Source organism: Ammospiza caudacuta, chromosome 10, assembly GCF_027887145.1.
Source record: "Ammospiza caudacuta isolate bAmmCau1 chromosome 10, bAmmCau1.pri, whole genome shotgun sequence".
Classification (NCBI taxonomy): domain Eukaryota; kingdom Metazoa; phylum Chordata; class Aves; order Passeriformes; family Passerellidae; genus Ammospiza; species Ammospiza caudacuta.
The window spans coordinates 10149258-10167819 of NC_080602.1; the positions used below are offsets into that span (position 1 = coordinate 10149258).

General features: G+C 51.9%; 1 protein-coding gene across 4 annotated transcripts in view; it reads right to left on the reverse strand.

Annotated features, from left to right (window-relative positions):
• CPEB1 (cytoplasmic polyadenylation element binding protein 1) overlaps positions 1–18562 on the reverse strand; it is a 37401-nt gene that overhangs the window by 16299 nt on the left and 2540 nt on the right. For all 4 annotated transcript variants that reach the window (XM_058811352.1, XM_058811351.1, XM_058811350.1 and 1 more), the window contains exons 2-3: positions 15736–15913; positions 6294–6482 (exon numbers count right to left, since the gene is read on the reverse strand). In XM_058811352.1, the coding sequence (XP_058667335.1) occupies positions 6294–6482; positions 15736–15913 (367 nt within the window). The remainder of the gene's footprint in view (positions 1–6293; positions 6483–15735; positions 15914–18562) is intronic.

The window sequence follows — 18562 nt, forward strand, 5'->3', positions numbered from 1 at the left end:
TGTGCCTTTTAAGGCTCAAATCCAGACTGAGCCAAGAGAAATGTTCTCCAAATCACCACTGAACAGTGCCACAGGGCTGCTCCAGAATCAAACAGCCCTCCCTGGCAGAAGCCAAGGGGAGGGTTTGGGGGATACCTGCCTGCTCCCACAAGCTGCCTCCAGCATAGGACTGGAGCTGCCCTGACCCACTTCAGGCCTGGCTGGATACAAGCAGAGATGCTGGTTGGGTTCCTGTTCCAGTTACTCCCTCTATTTACATCTTCTGTTTTACAGCATCAGCACAGATAAAAATAAATCTGTTTTAGGAGAAGCTGCTCAAATGGAAGCCTCAAGAGTTGGACTGAGAGCAACTTCCTTTAGAAACCAATTGCAAGCTGAGGTTTGATACTTCTTTTACTTATTTGATACATATTTTATTCTGTTAAGGATCAAATACTGCTGCCACATGAGCAGTGTGCAGCTTTTAAGTGCTTCCCACTCCCCAGCACGGGTGGCTGGAGCCAAGCACTGAGGAATGAGACCACTGAGCATGAGCAGCTCTCATGGAAACACATTCAAGGAACAAGTGCCCATTAAGTACCCACATCGAGTAAATCCTTAGAAGAGTGCTACAAAAGCACTAGGATGGCATGGGACAAGCTCTTAGTAAAGCTGTCTCAGGTACTCCTCGAATATCAGCACCAAGCAGGAGACTCAGAGAGCCAAACCAGCTCCCAGCTTTGTGCCTTTACATCCATACATTATTATCATCCACAACCTTCACACAGAAAGCAACACCACATCTCTGCTTCCATTACTGCACTCTGAACACCAGCAAGCTGCTCCCAAAGAACCAGGTTGCTGGAAAGTCTGTCCTCCTTTCAAGGGAACAAAGCATGACAAGAACATGTAATTCAGGACCACCACCAAAACTCTGGATACCTATTTTCCTGAACCAGGCACAGGTCCAGGGTCAGCAGGAGTTGCCCTTCCCTTCTCATCCCAGCAGGACAAAGGCACATTTCACTGAGTTTCCTAGGCATACATGGAAGTAAGTATCACGCAGGTGAAGTGCTCTCCCCTCCTCACCCCAAGCACCCCTTTCATTACAGAGCAGGAAAAATCCTCCTTGGACACTCTGATGCCCACCTAGTGTTGCCCACCCACTGAGCTCTCCATCAGGATGCACCTCTGAAATCTTCCTCCAGCACAAGGAGAAGGATTTACACACAGCCAAACCAGAATACACAGGAGCTGCGGACACACCTTGTCCAAAAGACAGCAGGAAAAACAGCAGGGAGAGACCTGGGCATGCACAAAGGAGAGCTCTATGGAGCTTGGCACGGGTTAGCCAAGCAGCAAATTAAACAGATGGAGAACTGGAGACCCAAACCCTCTGCCCCAAGCTCTGCATCCGACCACTCAAACCAGCAGCTTGAGGAAAGCCAGTGATTGCCATGCTGTATTTATAAACAGCCACCCCAGGCTGAGCAGCAACTCTCCCCTGGGGGGCTCAGGTGCCCTCCACCACACACAGCATTTGAGGACACTCTGAAAACAGCCTGACCTCGGGCAGCAGGTTATGAATCCCTCCTGCTGTTATCAACAAGAAAGGCAAGGAGTCCATGACAACAACTGTTCTTCCTGTGCAACAGGTCTTTTCTTTCATCTTTCAGATGGGGCTTTGCCTTGAAGACTTCAGAGAGATTTGTGCTCTGAGGCCTCGCTATCTGCCAGGCAACACACAACAGACTGCCCGCAGCTCCAGCCTGGCAGAGTTTAAGCAGCTACAGATAAGCAAGCTTATTGCAAAAATGAGTTGCTGTGCTCTGGGAAGCAGAAGAGCCAAGGGCTGGAAAGATTCAGCAGCATTTTCCTACCATGGGCCATTTCCCCAGAAGCAGAGCGACAGGAGCTGCAAGCGGGCAGGCTGGAGAATGAGACAGCAGCAGCCACCCCGCAGAGGGCACAGATGAGGCTGGAGCTGCAGCCTCAAGAGCAAATCCAAGGAAAAGCTCAGATCTGTTGCTGCACCAGCAGCTTTAGGGCCACACAACAAGCAGAGAGGCAGATGCAGCAAGATGCTCCATCAGATGCCAGCAGGAAGACCTTACCTCGAGAGCCCAACATCCTCTCCCAGAGGATCTGATCCTGCTAAAAACACTCCCAAGTTAGCACTGCAGACTTAGTGTTAACAGACTGGTTTTAGGATGATTTCCCTGTGGGCAAGTCTGCTGTCCCACATAGGGACAGCTCCCAATGTAGGGCAGGACAGACCGCCAGACCGAGCAGCTGGCACGCAGGCTGAAAGCCAGGCAGGGAGACCCAAAATCTGCACACAGATCTGCTGCTCTCCAGGCAAAAACTGGATCAAGACCCCATTTGCCTGCACCTCTTGAGAAACAGGGCAGTGAAGGTAAAGGATACCATCAAGGGCAGTCCCACCTCGCTGCCTCTTAACCCCTCAGAGATCTCAGCACACCTGCCTGCCTACTCAGAGACTAAAGACAGGGAAACACGGCCTCAAGAAACACAGAACAGCAGGACTGCAAGTGTTAAAGGCCAGCCTCCCACACAAGTCCCTCCCCAGGTCACAGAGCAGGTTGCTGGGACTTGCTGAAGTATTTCCAGCCTGACAGATCCAGTGGCAGCAGAGGGTTTGAGACAACTTTGCCGGCTGTGAGACAGCAGTTCCATCCTACAGCCAGGAAGTGCCAGCAGCTCAAGCCTGCAGCAGCCACTGCCTCCAGAGAGCCTCTCCAGGCACCAGCAGTGCTTCTGGCACGCTCCCCAGAGCTCAGCACACGCCCTCTGTGCATTACAGGCCTGGTGCAGAAGGAAAGCTCCTCACAAATAACCCTGCCTGGGCACAAGGGGCTCAGCAGCCCTTTGGGAACAGGGGATGTAGGCAGGACTGGGGCGTAAAAAACCAGCCCCGCTGCTCTCCAGCCTCCAGTCAGCTGGCATGTGCTCCTACTGCACCAAGCTGTGTGGTGACAACGCCCTGGGAGCACAAGGTGACACCAGAAGGCTTTGCAGCCAAAGGTCCTTCCCAAGCTGAGGAAGCTCCGAGCTGGCAGGGACCAGACAGAGGAGAAGAGGTCCCAGCTCATCAGTACTCAAGCACAGCACTGCAGGGGACCACATCAGCAATATTTTTAGCCTGATTGTTCGCTATTTTGTTGCATTTCCACCCTTCCAGCCACCTCTCCGTGGGTCCGCACAGCTGAGTCACTGCTGGAACCTTCCAAGCGCTCAGGTGCCAGCAGCACAACAGTTTGCTTGGCAGTGCCAGCCCTCCCCCATGGCCAGCACTGCCGCAGCCTCACCTGCCTGCGGGACACCCCATGGAGGCCTCAGCAGCACTCAGGCACAGCAACATCCTCTCCATATCCTCCCTCTTTCCATCTCCGCATGCACAGTGGCCACCTGGAAGCAGCAGCTCCTGACACCTCCTCAGACCCACAGAGCTGTCAGACACGGGACACTTTTCTGCCACCCAGAGTGTGCCACAACCTTTCAGCAAATACTTCTGAGCTACAGGCCCTCTGCTCCCAAGGAGCTCCACTGCCACTCCTCCAGGGCCCTGAGGAAGGGCTAAGGCCCTGCAGAGATGGGAGGGGTGGGTGGCTGAAGCAATACAAAGCTGTGCACAGGACGAGCTTTCCACCTCCCCAGCCAGCTCCTACCATCCCCACAGCTCTCAGAGCAGGAGAGTAACAGCAGCCCAGACCGTGAAGCACTCCTGGCCCAGCTGCTGCTCGCCTGCAAAGGGCGTGTGGGAGTGAGAAGGAGAACATTGTCTCAGGGTCACAACACCACCAGCCACAGGGCACTGGGCCCTCTGCACAGCCACTGAAGGCCAGAGCTGCTCTGTACAAGCAGTACAGCTGCACTTGGGCAGGTCTCACACCCCACCAAGTCCCTCTCTGTACTAATGGGAATACCAGGAGTCAGAAGTGAAGGAACAGGCCTTTTCAGACAGCACTGGGCGCCATCTTCCACCAGCTGTTACCACACTTATCACAACCACCCAGTGGGCACAGATCATCAGAGCCCAGGGCTGTGCTTGAGGCAAGGTCCTTTCCACAGCTCTAGCCAGGCCTCTGCGGCAGGCAGGAGCTCCAGCACAAAGCACTGCAGTCAGTGGGGGCACCTGACACCAGATACACCCTCTGTGAGCAGAGAGGTCACCAGAGCACCTTCAAATCCTCTCCAACTCAATCTCTCTTCTGAAACCAGCAGCCCTTCCACCCCCTCAGCAGCGAATTCCCACCAGCAGCATGGCCATGGCAGCCCCGCCATCCAAGCTCCGAGGCGCAGAGCCCGCCCCGGGCTCATGCCAGCACTGCTCGCCTGCCTGCCGGAGCACTGCGGAGACATCCACGCCTCTGCCAAGGCAGGCTGGCAGGAACTTGCCAAGAGAGCTCTGGAGATGGCTCCAGAGGAGCAGGTGGAGCTGGGACACCCGCACCAAGGGGCTGCCCCCGTGTGTGACAGCCCCGTTCCGCAGCGCACTGTGCACCCAGCCCAGTGCCAGGGTCACTCCAGGGGATTGTCACCTGCTCCAAGCGTGCTCTTCATCCATTAAAGACCCTGTGACACAGGGAACAGCAGGGCTCCATCTGCCAACAAAGGGGCTCAGAGCAGAGCTCTGAGGCACCTGGCTGGCCCACTGCACACTAACAACTTTTCTCTCCTTCCTCCTTCAAGGTCTCAGCTGGCAATGGAAGTACAGGCAGGAGTGTGTGGTATTCCCTGGTTCATTAGGGGAAGCCCACAGGACCATGTGGAGGTTTGCTCACTGGAGCAGAGCAAAGCTTAATAAAGCTACCGCAGCTGGGCTGCAGGCAGACCTCAAGTGCCCATGCCAGGCCCCACATGCCAAGTCTCGTGGAAATTAAATGCAGAAACTCAAATGAGCTGTGCAGATTGAGCTGTTCAAACTCTGCTACCCCACTGGTACTTTTTTTTTTTCTCTTTTACAACTCAGGCAGCAACTCAGGGATGTGTCCCAGAAGCTCTTCCTCTGCTCAGTACAGCACCCCCTTGCCCCTCCAAACATCTACACAGGCAAGCCCCACTGCCCAGCTCCCGCAGCCAAGAATCTGTCTATAACTCCTGTCAGCACCAGCTCCATGCCTGGGGCCTCAGTGTCACCCAAGCCTGCACAGCAATGCACTCTCCTTTTAACAAAGCAGCAGCATGCTGCTATAAAGGGATGAGTTTCTGTAGCAACCAGGCTGTACTTGTACAAACTCTGCCAAAGCACTAGATCTTTCCACAGACTGATACTTAAACGAACACACTGTTTGTGAAACTGGTTTTTACATGCCTCAAAGGCTACCAAGTGAACTCTTCCCTGTTTTACCCCTCTGCTCCAACACCAGGCTGACAGGATGCATTAAGTTTGTGCATGCAGCACCCCTTCCTCCCCTCCTGGGATTTTACAGGGAAGGCTGGTGTCTCAAACAGTTAACTGGACCCCACATCACTACAGGGGGGCACCCAGCACGCCTGGAATCCCCAGCCGATCCCAGCTGCAAAAGCAGACTGGAGAGGATCAAGGGGGAAGGGCACAGCAGCCAGCAGCGCGTGGCTGCAAGCCCACACCCTGCCCATCACGTAGGTTTGCGCTGGACCACAAGAGTTAAAACAAGAAGCCATTCCACTGCATCTCCTGCAGCCCACTGCCAGGCACAGCCCGCTATTTCTAGTTGAGCGTGGGAGTGGAGAAGGATCCCTCCGAGTCTCCCACCCAGCCCCAACCTGGCTGAAGTTGTTGGGTGCTGGCTGTACCACACCCCACGGCAGAGTTGGGCAAGTGAGGCTGCCGGGACTTTGGGAATCAGGCACGGGGGGGACCCTCTGGCAAGCACACCCCTCCCCACCTGCAGAGCTCCCTGCCACCAGGGATTTCCTCAGGCTGCCGGAGAGAAGTTCAGCCTCACTCCTACCCAGCGTGTTCAGCCTCCTGACACCACACCCCCCACCCACTCCTTCCAAACACAGCAAGAGGATTTCTCCTCTCCCGGTGAGGTTATTCCTCCAGCAGCGTTACAGCTCCGAGCAAAACAACCCCGGGCACTTCTCATCTGCAGTGAGCTGACAGCAGAGCAGAGGGGGCTGTGGCACAGGCAGCCACAGCCTCCCCAACTCAGCTGTCACATTACACAAGCAGCACAGCTCGAGAAGCCCCCATTAGCCACCGCCAGCGCCCTGTTACACAAGCACATCGCTCCACGTTAGCTTGAAACCAGCCAAAAACACACACACAACCCAACAACTGTTGCTGCATGTGTCAGCAGACTCACCGGACTGTGTGCTGGTTTGTGCTGCAGTGTCAGAGTCCTGGGTGCTCCAGGGTCTGTCCCACCCTGTCAGGTTGAGAGACTGCAGGCCAAGGCACAGATCGTTGGTGTCTGGGAGGCCACGGGAAGACTCTTGCGTGGACGTAGGGAAGAGCATCCTGCTTGCCGCTGCTTCTTCAGAGTCCTGGATGTCTGCTCGGATGGAGAACAAACAGAAGCTTGAGAGTTCAGGGCTGCTTTTTTCTTTTTAAAGCAGGAGTTTTCCAAAGCATTAAGCCCCAAGCCAGGTCTCGTGTTGCTCTGAAGCCACAGCTCCTGCAACCAGCAGTTGCACCCCAAAAGGGAGGGCTACCATATGTCCAGAATCCAGCCCCCCACCCCCCTCGGCCCCTCCACCTTCCTATCCCGTCTGCATTACTGACTGGGTCAGCATGTGACCAGGCTGCTGATGCTTACTGTGCTGACAGTGACGTCACTCTGCCATGCAAGAGAACTGCATCAGCTCTTACAAAATAAAGCTAAGAAGAAAGGAGAAGATTTCCCCTGACAGACAAGACGATAGCAGGAGCAAAGAGGAGCAGTTCCAGTAAATCAGGGGAGGCAGGCAGCACAAAGCAGGGCTTGTCAGCACAGCAGACACCAGGCTGGAGGCAGCAATCCCCCCAGCAACGACGAGAGCAGCAGCGACAGAGCACAGTTAGTTTTAGTGCTACCCAGCTCTCCTGTCCCCGCCTCCCTCCACCCACAAAACCCAAAAACACTTTAGTCCTGGCCAGCTTCCAGCTGCTGGCTCCGATTCAGAGCCGATGCAAAGCTTCGCAATTCTGCTGGCATAATCTGTTTGGTTGAGCCCGGCCACTGTGCCTCACTGACTCGGCATTGTTTACCCCTGAGTAACAAGGATAACCTTCAACCCCCACTGCCCGGAGAGCAGCCCATCATCCCTGCTCCAGCCCAGGCGGGCACATCCCACTGGTACAGGAGGAAGAGGACCAAGCAGATCCATTCCACATCAGGAATTTTTCACGGCCTGTTTACCTTTAGCCTGCCTGGTCCTCCCTTTCCCAGCCCTCCCCTCCCTCGCAGGGTGTTCACAAGCCTACAGTACTGGAGATGCGGATTCTCGCCTTGGCTTAAGCCCGTGCCAACAGCCTAAGGAAACGCAGCAGGTTCATAGTCTGAGAATTCCAGTTTAACGCAGGGATCTGGGGGCTGGTGAAACCACAAGATGCTCAGCTGTGCTACCCGAAATCTGAGTCAGAGGGCATTTATAAGCCAACTCCCAAGCAGCAGCAGCTGTCTCCTCCTCCTCCCCCTGCCCCCACAGCCTCCCACTGTGCCATCAGATGTACACCTCACTCCACACACCGCTCCCGGCTCTTCCGCAGGCGCTGCAGTCGCTCTAGTCTGTCACATTATCCCTCACGTGCAGTGCCAGCCACCCCAGGCAGACCAGCAGCGTTCCTGGCCTCCTTTTCCACATCCCATGCCACTCGGATGCCCACGAGCAAAGCCCAGGCAGAGGCTGGTGGCAGCTGGGTGGCCCACGTGTGACACAGACCACTGCTGCCAGAGGCAGGACCCTTCCCTCCACCCCATGGCACTTTGGGAGCACCAGCATGCCCAGACCCCAGGAAGGGGACTGAGGCACCACAGGCAGGATCAGAGCATTTAAAACCATCACCTGCTGGCAACATGTCACCTTCCCTCCTCCCAGCTGCAGCCTCCTCCACAGCACCCCGCCAGGGTGTTTCCTACTCCTAGTAGTACTAGTACAAGCTGTAGTGCCAATTCAGTCACATTACTACCAAGCACCTGTAACAGCATCCACTCCTCTGACAGCATCACACTGCATCTCCAGCATGGTATTGCACTGCATCAATTCTTCCCAGACAGTTTTTTGATGGCTTGTTTTGGACATCTAACATAGGGAGGAAAGGATCAAGACACAGTGCTCAGCCAACTCAGTTCCCACAGCAACCATAACTTGTCCATATGAATATGGAACATTCCTGCCTTTTCATAAAGGCACAAGTGCTGTGCACAGATCCCTGGCAGCAGGAGACTCCCTTCCCTTTGGGAACCAGGGATCTTGCTAGGTCTCAAAAGACTAAATCCCACCAAGCTTCATCTTCTGGAAAGCATGGACACAGAGCACTGACACACAGCAAAACCTGAATCCCAACAGCTTGGATGAAACCCACAAATGAAAAAATAAGAAAAATACGGAACAAATTTATCTGTGACAGGAAGCACTCATTCCACAGTATCCAGCCAAGCTTTCCCTAACTATCTGCATTTTTCAGGAAATAAACTGTTTCATTTAATCAAACCAAATCAGATTCAAGCAAAAGATCCATGATTCCCTCTGACGACTTCAAGTCACATTAAAAACAAACTCCCTGCAATCCAGTTACAGCTCTAACTGTGGAAGCACACAGCAAAATCCACTCAGTTAACCAGCAGTTTTTAATTAGATCTTTTCCCATCGGAAGCCAACAACCAGCCCAAGCTGCTTCCCCTTTAATACTTGCAGCCAGGCTGAGAGACAGATACAGGTCATCCAGACAAAACATCAACTAAAAAAAACAAAGAACTTACACAGATTTCTGGACTAGTTATTTTTAAAAGTCAAGAGTCTGGAGATTTGTTACAAAGCAATCAATTGTTGTAGGCAGAAAAAACTAATCAGATACTAGAGCAGGAAGAATTAAATTTCTGACAAAAATTCAGTCTAAGAGTCATAAACTCAAGTTATTCATAACTAGATGCGTACCAAATACTGAATAACTTCACTTTGCAACCTGACACAGCCCAACCCAAATGCTTCACTGCAGCTTTTTCCAAGCCCCAATCACCAGCACAAGCCCTTCCAACCTGGATTTTTCCCTGGAGTTGCCACTGGAAGCCAACCATCCTGGCAGAGGGAGCGGCGCTGCACTGGGCTCGTGCCCGAGCCTCTGGGAGAGACTGAGCTCCTGCCTCCCAAGCCTGTTGGGTTTGATTTCAACAGCATTATGAGAACAAAGTCCTTAACAAAACACTCCCTCACTGGCCTTGAAGCAAGTGTCTCTCTCCTGGGTGACTCCCTCCTGGCCTGCCCAGGAGATCCCTGTAGCACACCACACGCCAGACAGCTTTCCACACCACTGCCCACATAGAAAGCTGCATGTTCCAGATTTTAACTGTGAGCCCTGGATTTAAGGCATTCCAAAGGCTATAGAAGATGAGGATCTCCAGAGCTCAGCTCTCACCTGCAGGCAAGGACAGCTCCCACAGGCCCAGCCCCTGTCCCCACCCCACTCACACCACTTGAGGCAGGTGAGTTTCCACACAGGAAGCTGGGCTGGGGAGCTTGTCCGATTAAAACCAAGCCACAGGGAGTTAGTTTTAAACCTGGTTCTCTCCCCTGATCTGGTATGCAGCATGGCTGCACCAACCAGGCACTTCAAACAAGAAAATATTTAGGAAATTACAGCCTAAGCCTGCGTGGGAAGGATCCACAGGGCCTGGCAGCAGAAGCTGTGATCCACAGGCAGGTTGTGGGTTAAGGGAGCAGGAGGAGCACGATTCAGTTCCCAGCCCATGGCAGCAGCATCTCTGTGCCATCAGCCTGGGAAGGTGGTGCTTCCACCTAGCACAGAGGGGTTCAGATATTGGAGCCTTCCAGATCTGGGAAGGCCAGCTAACAATCCAGCAAACAGGGCTTTTCTTCCTCTGGGTTTTCTCAGAACTGTTAAGCAAACATGAACCAAGTCAGATTCCATTCCTACCACCTCCACAGCCAGGACAGCTCTCCCTTTGCTCCCACACACTGGTTTCCACCAGAGCCTGAATACACATGAAACCCCTCCTTGAATGCACCCCAAGCATTGAGGGCAGTAGAATGACAAGCCCAGCTCAGCTGTAAGCTCTCCTCTCTGACAAAACCAGATTCACCCCGTGGGCTAGAGCTCTGACCAAGGCTGAACTTCCAAAGCAAACCTGGAGAAGCCAGAGGCAGAGGGAGAAGCCTTCAGAAGACAAACAGGAAGGCAGCAGCCAGCAGCAGCATTGCTTTGCCTTTCACGCTTCTCTGCGCCTCCAACTGTAAAGGCTGGGAATTGCATCCCTGAAAATTAAGCCTCTCAAGTGCCTTCTGCACACAAGACAAATACCCAAGTGAAAGCTGTCAGATGAGTCACTTGCACTCCCAAAGTGCAGTGGAGATCATTAGGGACTTAGAAAAGCACTTGTTCACCATAAACCTACTAGTTACAAGAGGCTTTTCTGAAACACAACTAAGCATCTCCCCTGTAATCTGAAAGTGGAGACACTTGCTGCTGTGTGACCTGTCTCACAGCCAGATGAAGGAGTCTGCCTTATTCCATAGCCACAAACACTTGAGCAGCTGGCAAACAGCTACTTCAGAAACCAAGGAAGAGACACTGCAACAGTCTTGCTGCTCTGCCTCCCTCTTCCAAGAGTAACAGAGACTGCCACAGAATTACAGCACCAAAAACCTGAGTGACAGAGCTCAGAACAAATCATATAACTGCTGGATCTTCAGGAACACCACCCAGCCTGTGAACACAGCAGAACACAACAGCTCTAGGCCAAGTCCCTGCTCTACAGAACACTGACCTGGTTCTATCTGCATTTCTGATACAAAACCCAATTACTAGAGGCACTTTCCAGTAGAGAGAAGCATCATGATTGTGTAGGCAAAAACCTGGCCACGTGACACTCCAAATCTGAAGGCCAACAAGACCAAGGGAAGTAAGTGTGCTCCTTTGCTGGGGCACAGGTGTGGAATCTCCCTATTCTGGATGTGTACATGGCATCCAGCATTTCTCTGGGGCAGGCAGAATGGTTCTGTCAGCCTCAGGTGAGGTCCTGTTCAGAGTCTTACTCTGCCTCAGTACCTCCAGGTAAGCAGAGCTACCTTTGGGGGTCCCTGCATCCTAGAGCATTTTATTCTCTGATTCAAGGCCATGTATATCAGGTCAGCTGCATCCAGCGCTGTCTGGAATGTTTCCTTGGGGCTGCAGAGGAAGAGCAGAGGAATTTACATTACAGTATCAGACACTTTTTGGACAGCTAAACAAGTGATAGGTCATTAATTGACTGCAGTTAAGAGCAAACAGGAAGCCGATTTAGTCATCAGCTAGTCTGGGTTTGCATTTGTCCTTCAGTTTTCCTTAAATAAAGCAGCCACAGAGTCATTAAAGCCTGATGGGCCACAACTAACAGCCTTTAAACTTGGCACCTGAAGCCTCTCCTATCCGAAGGAAGTCATTTAAGCATCTCCCATTTCTTCACACAATGGACTGTCAAGTTAGAGCAAAATAATAGCTGCTTTGTTGCTGTTAAATGAGCAGAGCTTAATGAATGAGATATCAATGTTGCTGGGACATTTGGGGTACCTACATGTCTTCAAAGTTCCTTGTAAACAAAGCACTGCCTTCAGCTGAAACCAGCCACAGGTATACACAAAAGCTACCGTGGGAGCTTTACTCCCAGCTCTACCAAAGCTGGAAGTTGTGCCTAGTTTCAAAAGCTGGTGTGTGTAGCAGCGCCTAGCAAGGCCCAGCTTTAAAGCCTGGCAGCAGGCTTTAAAACGAACCAGCAGCCAAGCTAAGAAATTGTCCTTCCCCACACTCTTATCCAGAGAGGTGATAAACATATGCAACAGCTTTACAATCACACTCCTTGTGCAGCAGCTGCTCAAGGACAGGCAGCTGCTCCAGCAGCACCATCAGGAGATGCTGACTCCTGCCTCTGTCAAGGCCACACTGCCTCTCCCATCTCCAGCACCACACAAAAGCCACTAGAGGTGCTGCACTGAGGAGGTGCTGCCTTCTCCCACAGAGGACTGAGCCAGACGTGCAGCAGTTGTGAAGCACCATGACCCTGTCCCTGAAGCCACCAGACAGGTTCTACAATGACACCACTGCAACCCCGAGCCTCGTGCTTGGAGAGCTCCTGGAACAGCAACCCACAAACCTCAGGGGTTGGTCAGCCCGGGCATCTCAACACAGCTGGCTCTGACAAGGGGCAAAGTTCACCAAGGAGTATCATCAGCTGCAAACTGATCTTTACAGACACCCAACTGTAGCTGTGGCAAGCTGAACCTGCAGCAGCAGTCCCAGCTGTGCCCAGAAGGGGATGGATAACCCTGCCTGTGTGCATGCAGAGTGCTGAATCAGCCCGTCCCCTCACATTGCCCAGGCTGATCCCAGCACAGCCTCGCTGTCAGCCCTACAGTAAAGTGTCTCCACACGTGCTTCCCCAATAGCATTAGTGAAAGGTCACAAACTTCTGCCATCTCCTCTCCACCACGTGTAATCCTCTTAGTGCTCAAAGGGGCTTCTTCAACACAAGTGCAAGCTGGGATAAATTTAGTTTGACCTGAAGATGACAACTGAAAAGCTTGAGGGACCATGAATAGATTAAAGTCCAAGCATTTACTGCTGGAATAAAGTCTCTTCCCCAAGCTCTGCCCTTTAAAGAGTTTAAGTTGTAAAAAGACAGTCCTTTCACCTGTTATAGCTACTACATTCATGGTGGATCTCCAGATTCATAACCCTGCCCAAGCAAGGAATTACACGATAATCTAGTCTAACAGTGGCTCCTGCACAAGTAAAAACCCCACAGACTCATGAATTCTTCAGGAGTGACTTGACTTGGAGCAGAGACAAAACACCACATGAGATGAAAGGTCTCTGCTCCATTGATCACCTACCCAGAAGTGACTCAAGGGCAAGGCAAGCAGCTCCAACAACCTGTTCCAGGCTTAGCCACATGCACTATATTCTGCATTTTAGCAATCAGCTGCTCAGCCTTACAGCCATCAGGTGTGAATTTCTGCACAACCCAAGCCAAGGTCCAGGTGCCAAACTCACTCCCCCATTTATAGATCACAGATGCCCCAGGATTCACATCTTTGCTGTCACTGCCAGCTTTTTCATGGAGAAGACTCTCACTAGCAACTTATCAAACATTAGGAGCAGCTCCTGCACTTTCTAGCTCCAAAGACAGGACAAAGCCTCCAGAGCTGCTGCATTCAGGCCCTCCTTACCTACCCAGAGAACCCAGCTCCAACATAAAGGAAACAAGGCTGGGACTGCAAGGAGACCAATAACTCTGAGCTGCTGATGCTTTGGCAGATGCTGACTCATCCACGAATTTACAGCTGATAACTGCTGGCCCAGGTTGCTCCCTTATCAATTTCTATTGTCCCAAGGCAGCCCTCCTACAGCCCAGCATCCTTTGAGAACTGAAGAATTCTTTCCTCACAACACCATAAGCATTTGTGTCACTACACAAGGGATTTGACACAAGCTAAAGCCCTCCTGTGTGGATAACTACTGCTGAGCAAGGCTCCCACCCTGCTCCCCAGCACTCACTGGTCAGACTGGTCCTCAGCTGCCAAAGCAGGAATAAAAGCTGCTTAGAGTGCCCCCAAAGCACAACTTTGGTTTCCCTGCAGCAAAAAAAACATTTGCTAGAGGAAGGCCCTCTGTTTTACACCCCAGTGCCAGTGTATTTGCCCTATGAGAGGTCTTCCACAGGACTTATCACCCGAAACAAGCAGTTTAACACCACTGGGAAACTCAAGAGTTTCCACACAAGGCATCACCAGCAAGACCCTCTGCTCCAGACATCTCTAGGAAAAACCAGAGTAAATGACAGAGCACACAGATTTGCAAGCAGCAGGTCAGTAAAAGCTCCTACTTCAGTGCCAGGCAAACACTCCCATCCCTCAGAGTTCTCCAAGTCAAATACAGCACTGCAAGTTAAAATTGCTGTGCCAGCTCTTAAGCCCAGACACAAAACCAGAACTAACCCACACCTTCACATGATCAATCTGCTCTAGCAGGCAGAGACATCTCCTTAATAAATCAGGTTAACTTTGGGAAGCTGAAACTTAATCAGGAAATACCATGAACATGTTCTAAGAGTCTATGAAATATCCCCATTCCAAATGGGGTAGGAAGGGCTATAGCAAAGATTTCAACAAGGAAGCCAGAAACAACTCTTTCATTAACCCACTGCAAGGAGATAAAAGCATTAAATTTATTTCTCCTTTATGCTTCCAGTGCATCCAAATCAGATACAGCACTGGCTACTACTGTGCCAGGGGACCAAAAAAAAAAAAAAAACAAACCAACAAACCAGCTCAGCACAATGCCCCACTAACCTGAAAGGGTTAATATTCACTACACCACTGCTCAGGAGTTGCCAGCACAGCCCCCAATGCCACTTTACCAGACAGGTTTCAAGCAATGCTGGCCATGGATCCAGGCCTCCAAGCAGGCAATTCACTTCCCCTGGTATTTCTGCAGCGCCAGCACAGTATCACATGGCCAGATCAGCCCCAGGTCCACACTGCTAAGTCCTCAAATACCCAGGGGATTAAGCTGCACTGGAAGTCATCTGGTAGCAGTCATTTTGTTAGCCCAGAACAAAGTTGCACTGTACAGGCATCAAGCAGACCCACACGGTGTGCAGCCACTCATTTAGAGCTTTTTTCCACACCCATTTGATTAAACTCAGATTACCCACCAGGCCAAGGCAGCCCTGCCTCCATGTGACTGCAGAGAAACCTGCTCTGCCCAGGGAACCCTGCAAGGTCACCAGCTGGGGAGGCTCAGCCCTTCCCTTCCCACTTTGTTTTGGGAATCTATCCTGAGGGGTCAGCTTGTTTCCAATAATGGCTGAAGTGTTTATTGACCCTACAATTCAGAGGCTGGAGAGGCAAGAGCAATCCCTTTCAAGTGCCCAAATCCTGGCACAAGCAAGCACTGCTGCTCAGAGGTGTGCTGGCAAAAGGAGAGTCAGGCACAGGTACATTTACTGGCAGACCTGGGCTGCTGCAAAAGGACAAAAGCACGTCCTTCACTTGGATAAAAATAAGACCAGACCAAACACTCTCTGCTTTGGCACAGAACTTCTGTCTTGAGGCAGCAGAACATTGCCCACTCCCCTCAGCCTGGAGCAAACAGAAGCTTGCAGCACTGATTTCATCACACCAAGCTTGCTTTGCAGGGAAGTCTGCACCCACCTGTGCTCTTACATGCATGTTAGCTGACCTGTGGTTTTTCAAAACTCTTGCAATTTCAATGTATGCAGACAGCAACTCAGCCTGGCTAACCTTGGGAGCAGATGAATGCTGCCTCCAGGAGAGGCAGACTAAAGGAGTCTGCTGGAGGTATTCCCACCAGCAGGTCAGGCAGGGAGCACTCACATCCTGCCCACAATAACCCACAGCACCACAGGGAGGCAAGCAAGCCTTCCCAGGCACCTCCACGCTGCCAGGGAATACACAGGGCACTCATTTCAGGCACACAAGTTAAGACCCCCTAGTAGCAGGCATGCCAACACCCACACCACTGAGGACCACCACCACCCGTTCACCAGGTCCACCAAGCACCTCCCCACCCCTGCATCCCCCCTCCATCACCTGGCAGGGTGTCACATTTGCCTTTTGTGACAGGCGTGGTGCAGACTCCACTGAAATCCAGAGAGTTGTCCAACATGGCATTTATTCGGCGGAAAATATCTGCATTGCTGCAAGTGGAAAGTGCAGGGGCATTCGGGCTATCCCAGCAGTCTTTTATGCTCCTCACAGGATCTTCTTTCTGGTAAAAAAGAACCAGTATGTTTGTCAAATAGGCAAGTACTCAGCTTTCAACACATTGTGGAAAGCCTGGACTGCCTCCAATATTCACATTAGCTTAGGTCTTAGCAACACTCAAACCCAATTCGTGGCATTAAAGAAGCAGTTAAGCAAACGGGTCAGTAATTTGTCAGCACAGCACACTGGAGCAGAGTGCCCATCACACACAGGGAGCAGGGATGGACTCCAGGCTAACAGCCACAGCAAACCAGCTGGGTTGCGAACACAGCTCCTGGCTGTTTGTCCAGCACAGATCTGATTAATGAGGGTACAACACCTTCTACCCCACAATCGGTCTCCGGACACCAAGGGACAAGTGGGATGCTCACGGTGGAGGCAGACACCACAAGGAGCCACAGCAGTTCCTCTCATGCACAGCAGGGGAGCACAAGGCTCATCTCACTACCCACCATAGAGTTCTGAACAGTATGTCAAAATTATCTAAGTCAGCAGCAATCACTTCAGGTTTGCAGAAAAAAAACCCAAAAAACACTCCTTCCCAGCTAAACAGCCCCAAATCCTGAGGAAAGGCGGAAGATAAAATCCTTATCTTCCCTTCAGGCAGCAGCACCTGACCACAAAGGAGGTTACCCCAAAGCATCTGCTTTAGCACAACCCAGCATGGACATGGACACACCAGCACCCTAAAAGAGGATCACCCCTTGTAAAGCTTCTGCCTGAGAAACATCAAACCCCTCCACTGAATCAAGTTAAACTGAAACCCAAAGAACTGAAGAGCATCAAGTGTGGCAAGCGAGCCCCTGCTCCTCCAGCACACACCGACGCTCTAAACGGCGCCGTTTGTACTTGTCAAGAAAACAATACAGGCACGGCTTGGCTGTGCTTCTGCAAGGCTCAGGCCTCACTCACCTCCCGCTCCGCTTCACTCGCAAACAAGCCTGGAGCACCGAGCTGGTTTTACTTTCAAATGACCCCTTGGGGATCGTTCAAGGAGGCTGGTCTAAACTGAACTTCACATGGAGACGGGAACATTAGCCCAGCCCACGCCTGGCACTTGCATTCCACCCCCCAGCTCGTCATTAGACGCGCACGATGTGATCCTTTTCTCCAGCTACCCACCACACGGGTAAAAATCACAGGAAAGCCGGTCCTGGGAGCAGCAGGAACACGGACAGCTCGCACCGTGCCTTCAATAGGGACCTGAACAATCCCTGCAGAACTCCAGCCCGTTTACGGCTATTGGCATTTCTTCGGCGCTGAGGGCTGCGATCTTTGGCTGTTGAAACGCTCAGAGCTGTGCAGGAAATCACGCAATGAAAAGTCAGTGCCCATAAAGGAGAAAGAGGAGTCCTGCAACTTTATTCGAATAAAGGGAGAGATTGTCCACTGAGGTTTTCTCCCTCACAGGTTTTCCTTCTCTCTCGGTTTCAGAGGGCACAGCCTCCTTTCAGCCTAAACTCCCGGCCGCATATGTTGCCCTCTTCCTTCCCCCATCAGCTGAGGGACTCGGAAGGTGCAGCCTTCCCGAACCGCCTACCACATATTCCCCCTTTAAACACGTCATTTTTACCCTAAAGATCAGAAAGGCTGAGTTTGTTTGTTTCAGGAGCCAAACTGTCTGGTTTCTCTAACAAACCTGCGGCTTGAAGTTGGTAGAGACATTAAGAACCATTTAAAAGAATTAACACCCCTGGAATTGTTTGCAAATGCACGAATATCAGAGCCCACCACCAAACAAGTGAACATTTAGAAGAGTGACACAGGTAAGGCTACAAGCGAGCTGAAGGCTGAGAGAAGAGGCAGAGCGTGCTTTAAGTCATCTTTATAAAGAGCAGCTGGAGTACAGAAGCTCAAATTACAAAAGTATTGCCAGTCATCTTTAATAAAAAGGAGTGCCGCATCAGGCTGCCTTGGCCTAAGGATGAAATTCCGCATTCTACTCCCGCTCCTGGTGAAAGAACCACTTCCAGCGGGAGGCAGAACTTTTCCCGAGCAGTCTGCACTAGCGAGACAAAATAACCCGGAGCAGCCAGCCGAACGCCCCACCCGCTCCTTCTCATTTAGCCTCCACGACTGGAAGCACCAGTCCTGCTCCAAACGGGCACGGAAACCAGCGAGAACACAGACAAGCCTTTCCACAAGAATCCCTTCTGCTGGAGAGATTTTAACCCTAGACTGTCAAGGATATCCTTGGTATACTGCAGTCATGCTGGACACAGGGTGGGGGGATCTTGCAGCACTGCAACCCCTTGTAGGAAGGGGCTTGTAGCGCACCCTCCCCTCTCCTAAACCTGAAAATAAAATACTCCTTTGAGAAGAGGTCTCCAGAGCACTCAGAGCCTGCCCAAACCACCCCCAAGAGCCTGCAGAGGATGGTGGAGGAGTTTGCAAACTGGAGAATCCACCAAGTGCTTCTGTCTCGGAGTCAACACTAAATCCCAGGGAAACACTCGCCTGAGGCAGCATCCCCAGAGCCGGTGCTGCTCATCATCCCCAGCCAAGACGAGCAACTCCAGAGCCCAGGGAGGATTTGCTGTCCCTGCCCCACCTGGAAGGGTTTGGCAAATTCAACACAGTGCCTCTCCAGGCTTCCCTAGCAGCCTCCACACTGCAGCTACAAACTACAAATCCCCTCTGCTTCCAGTGGTGG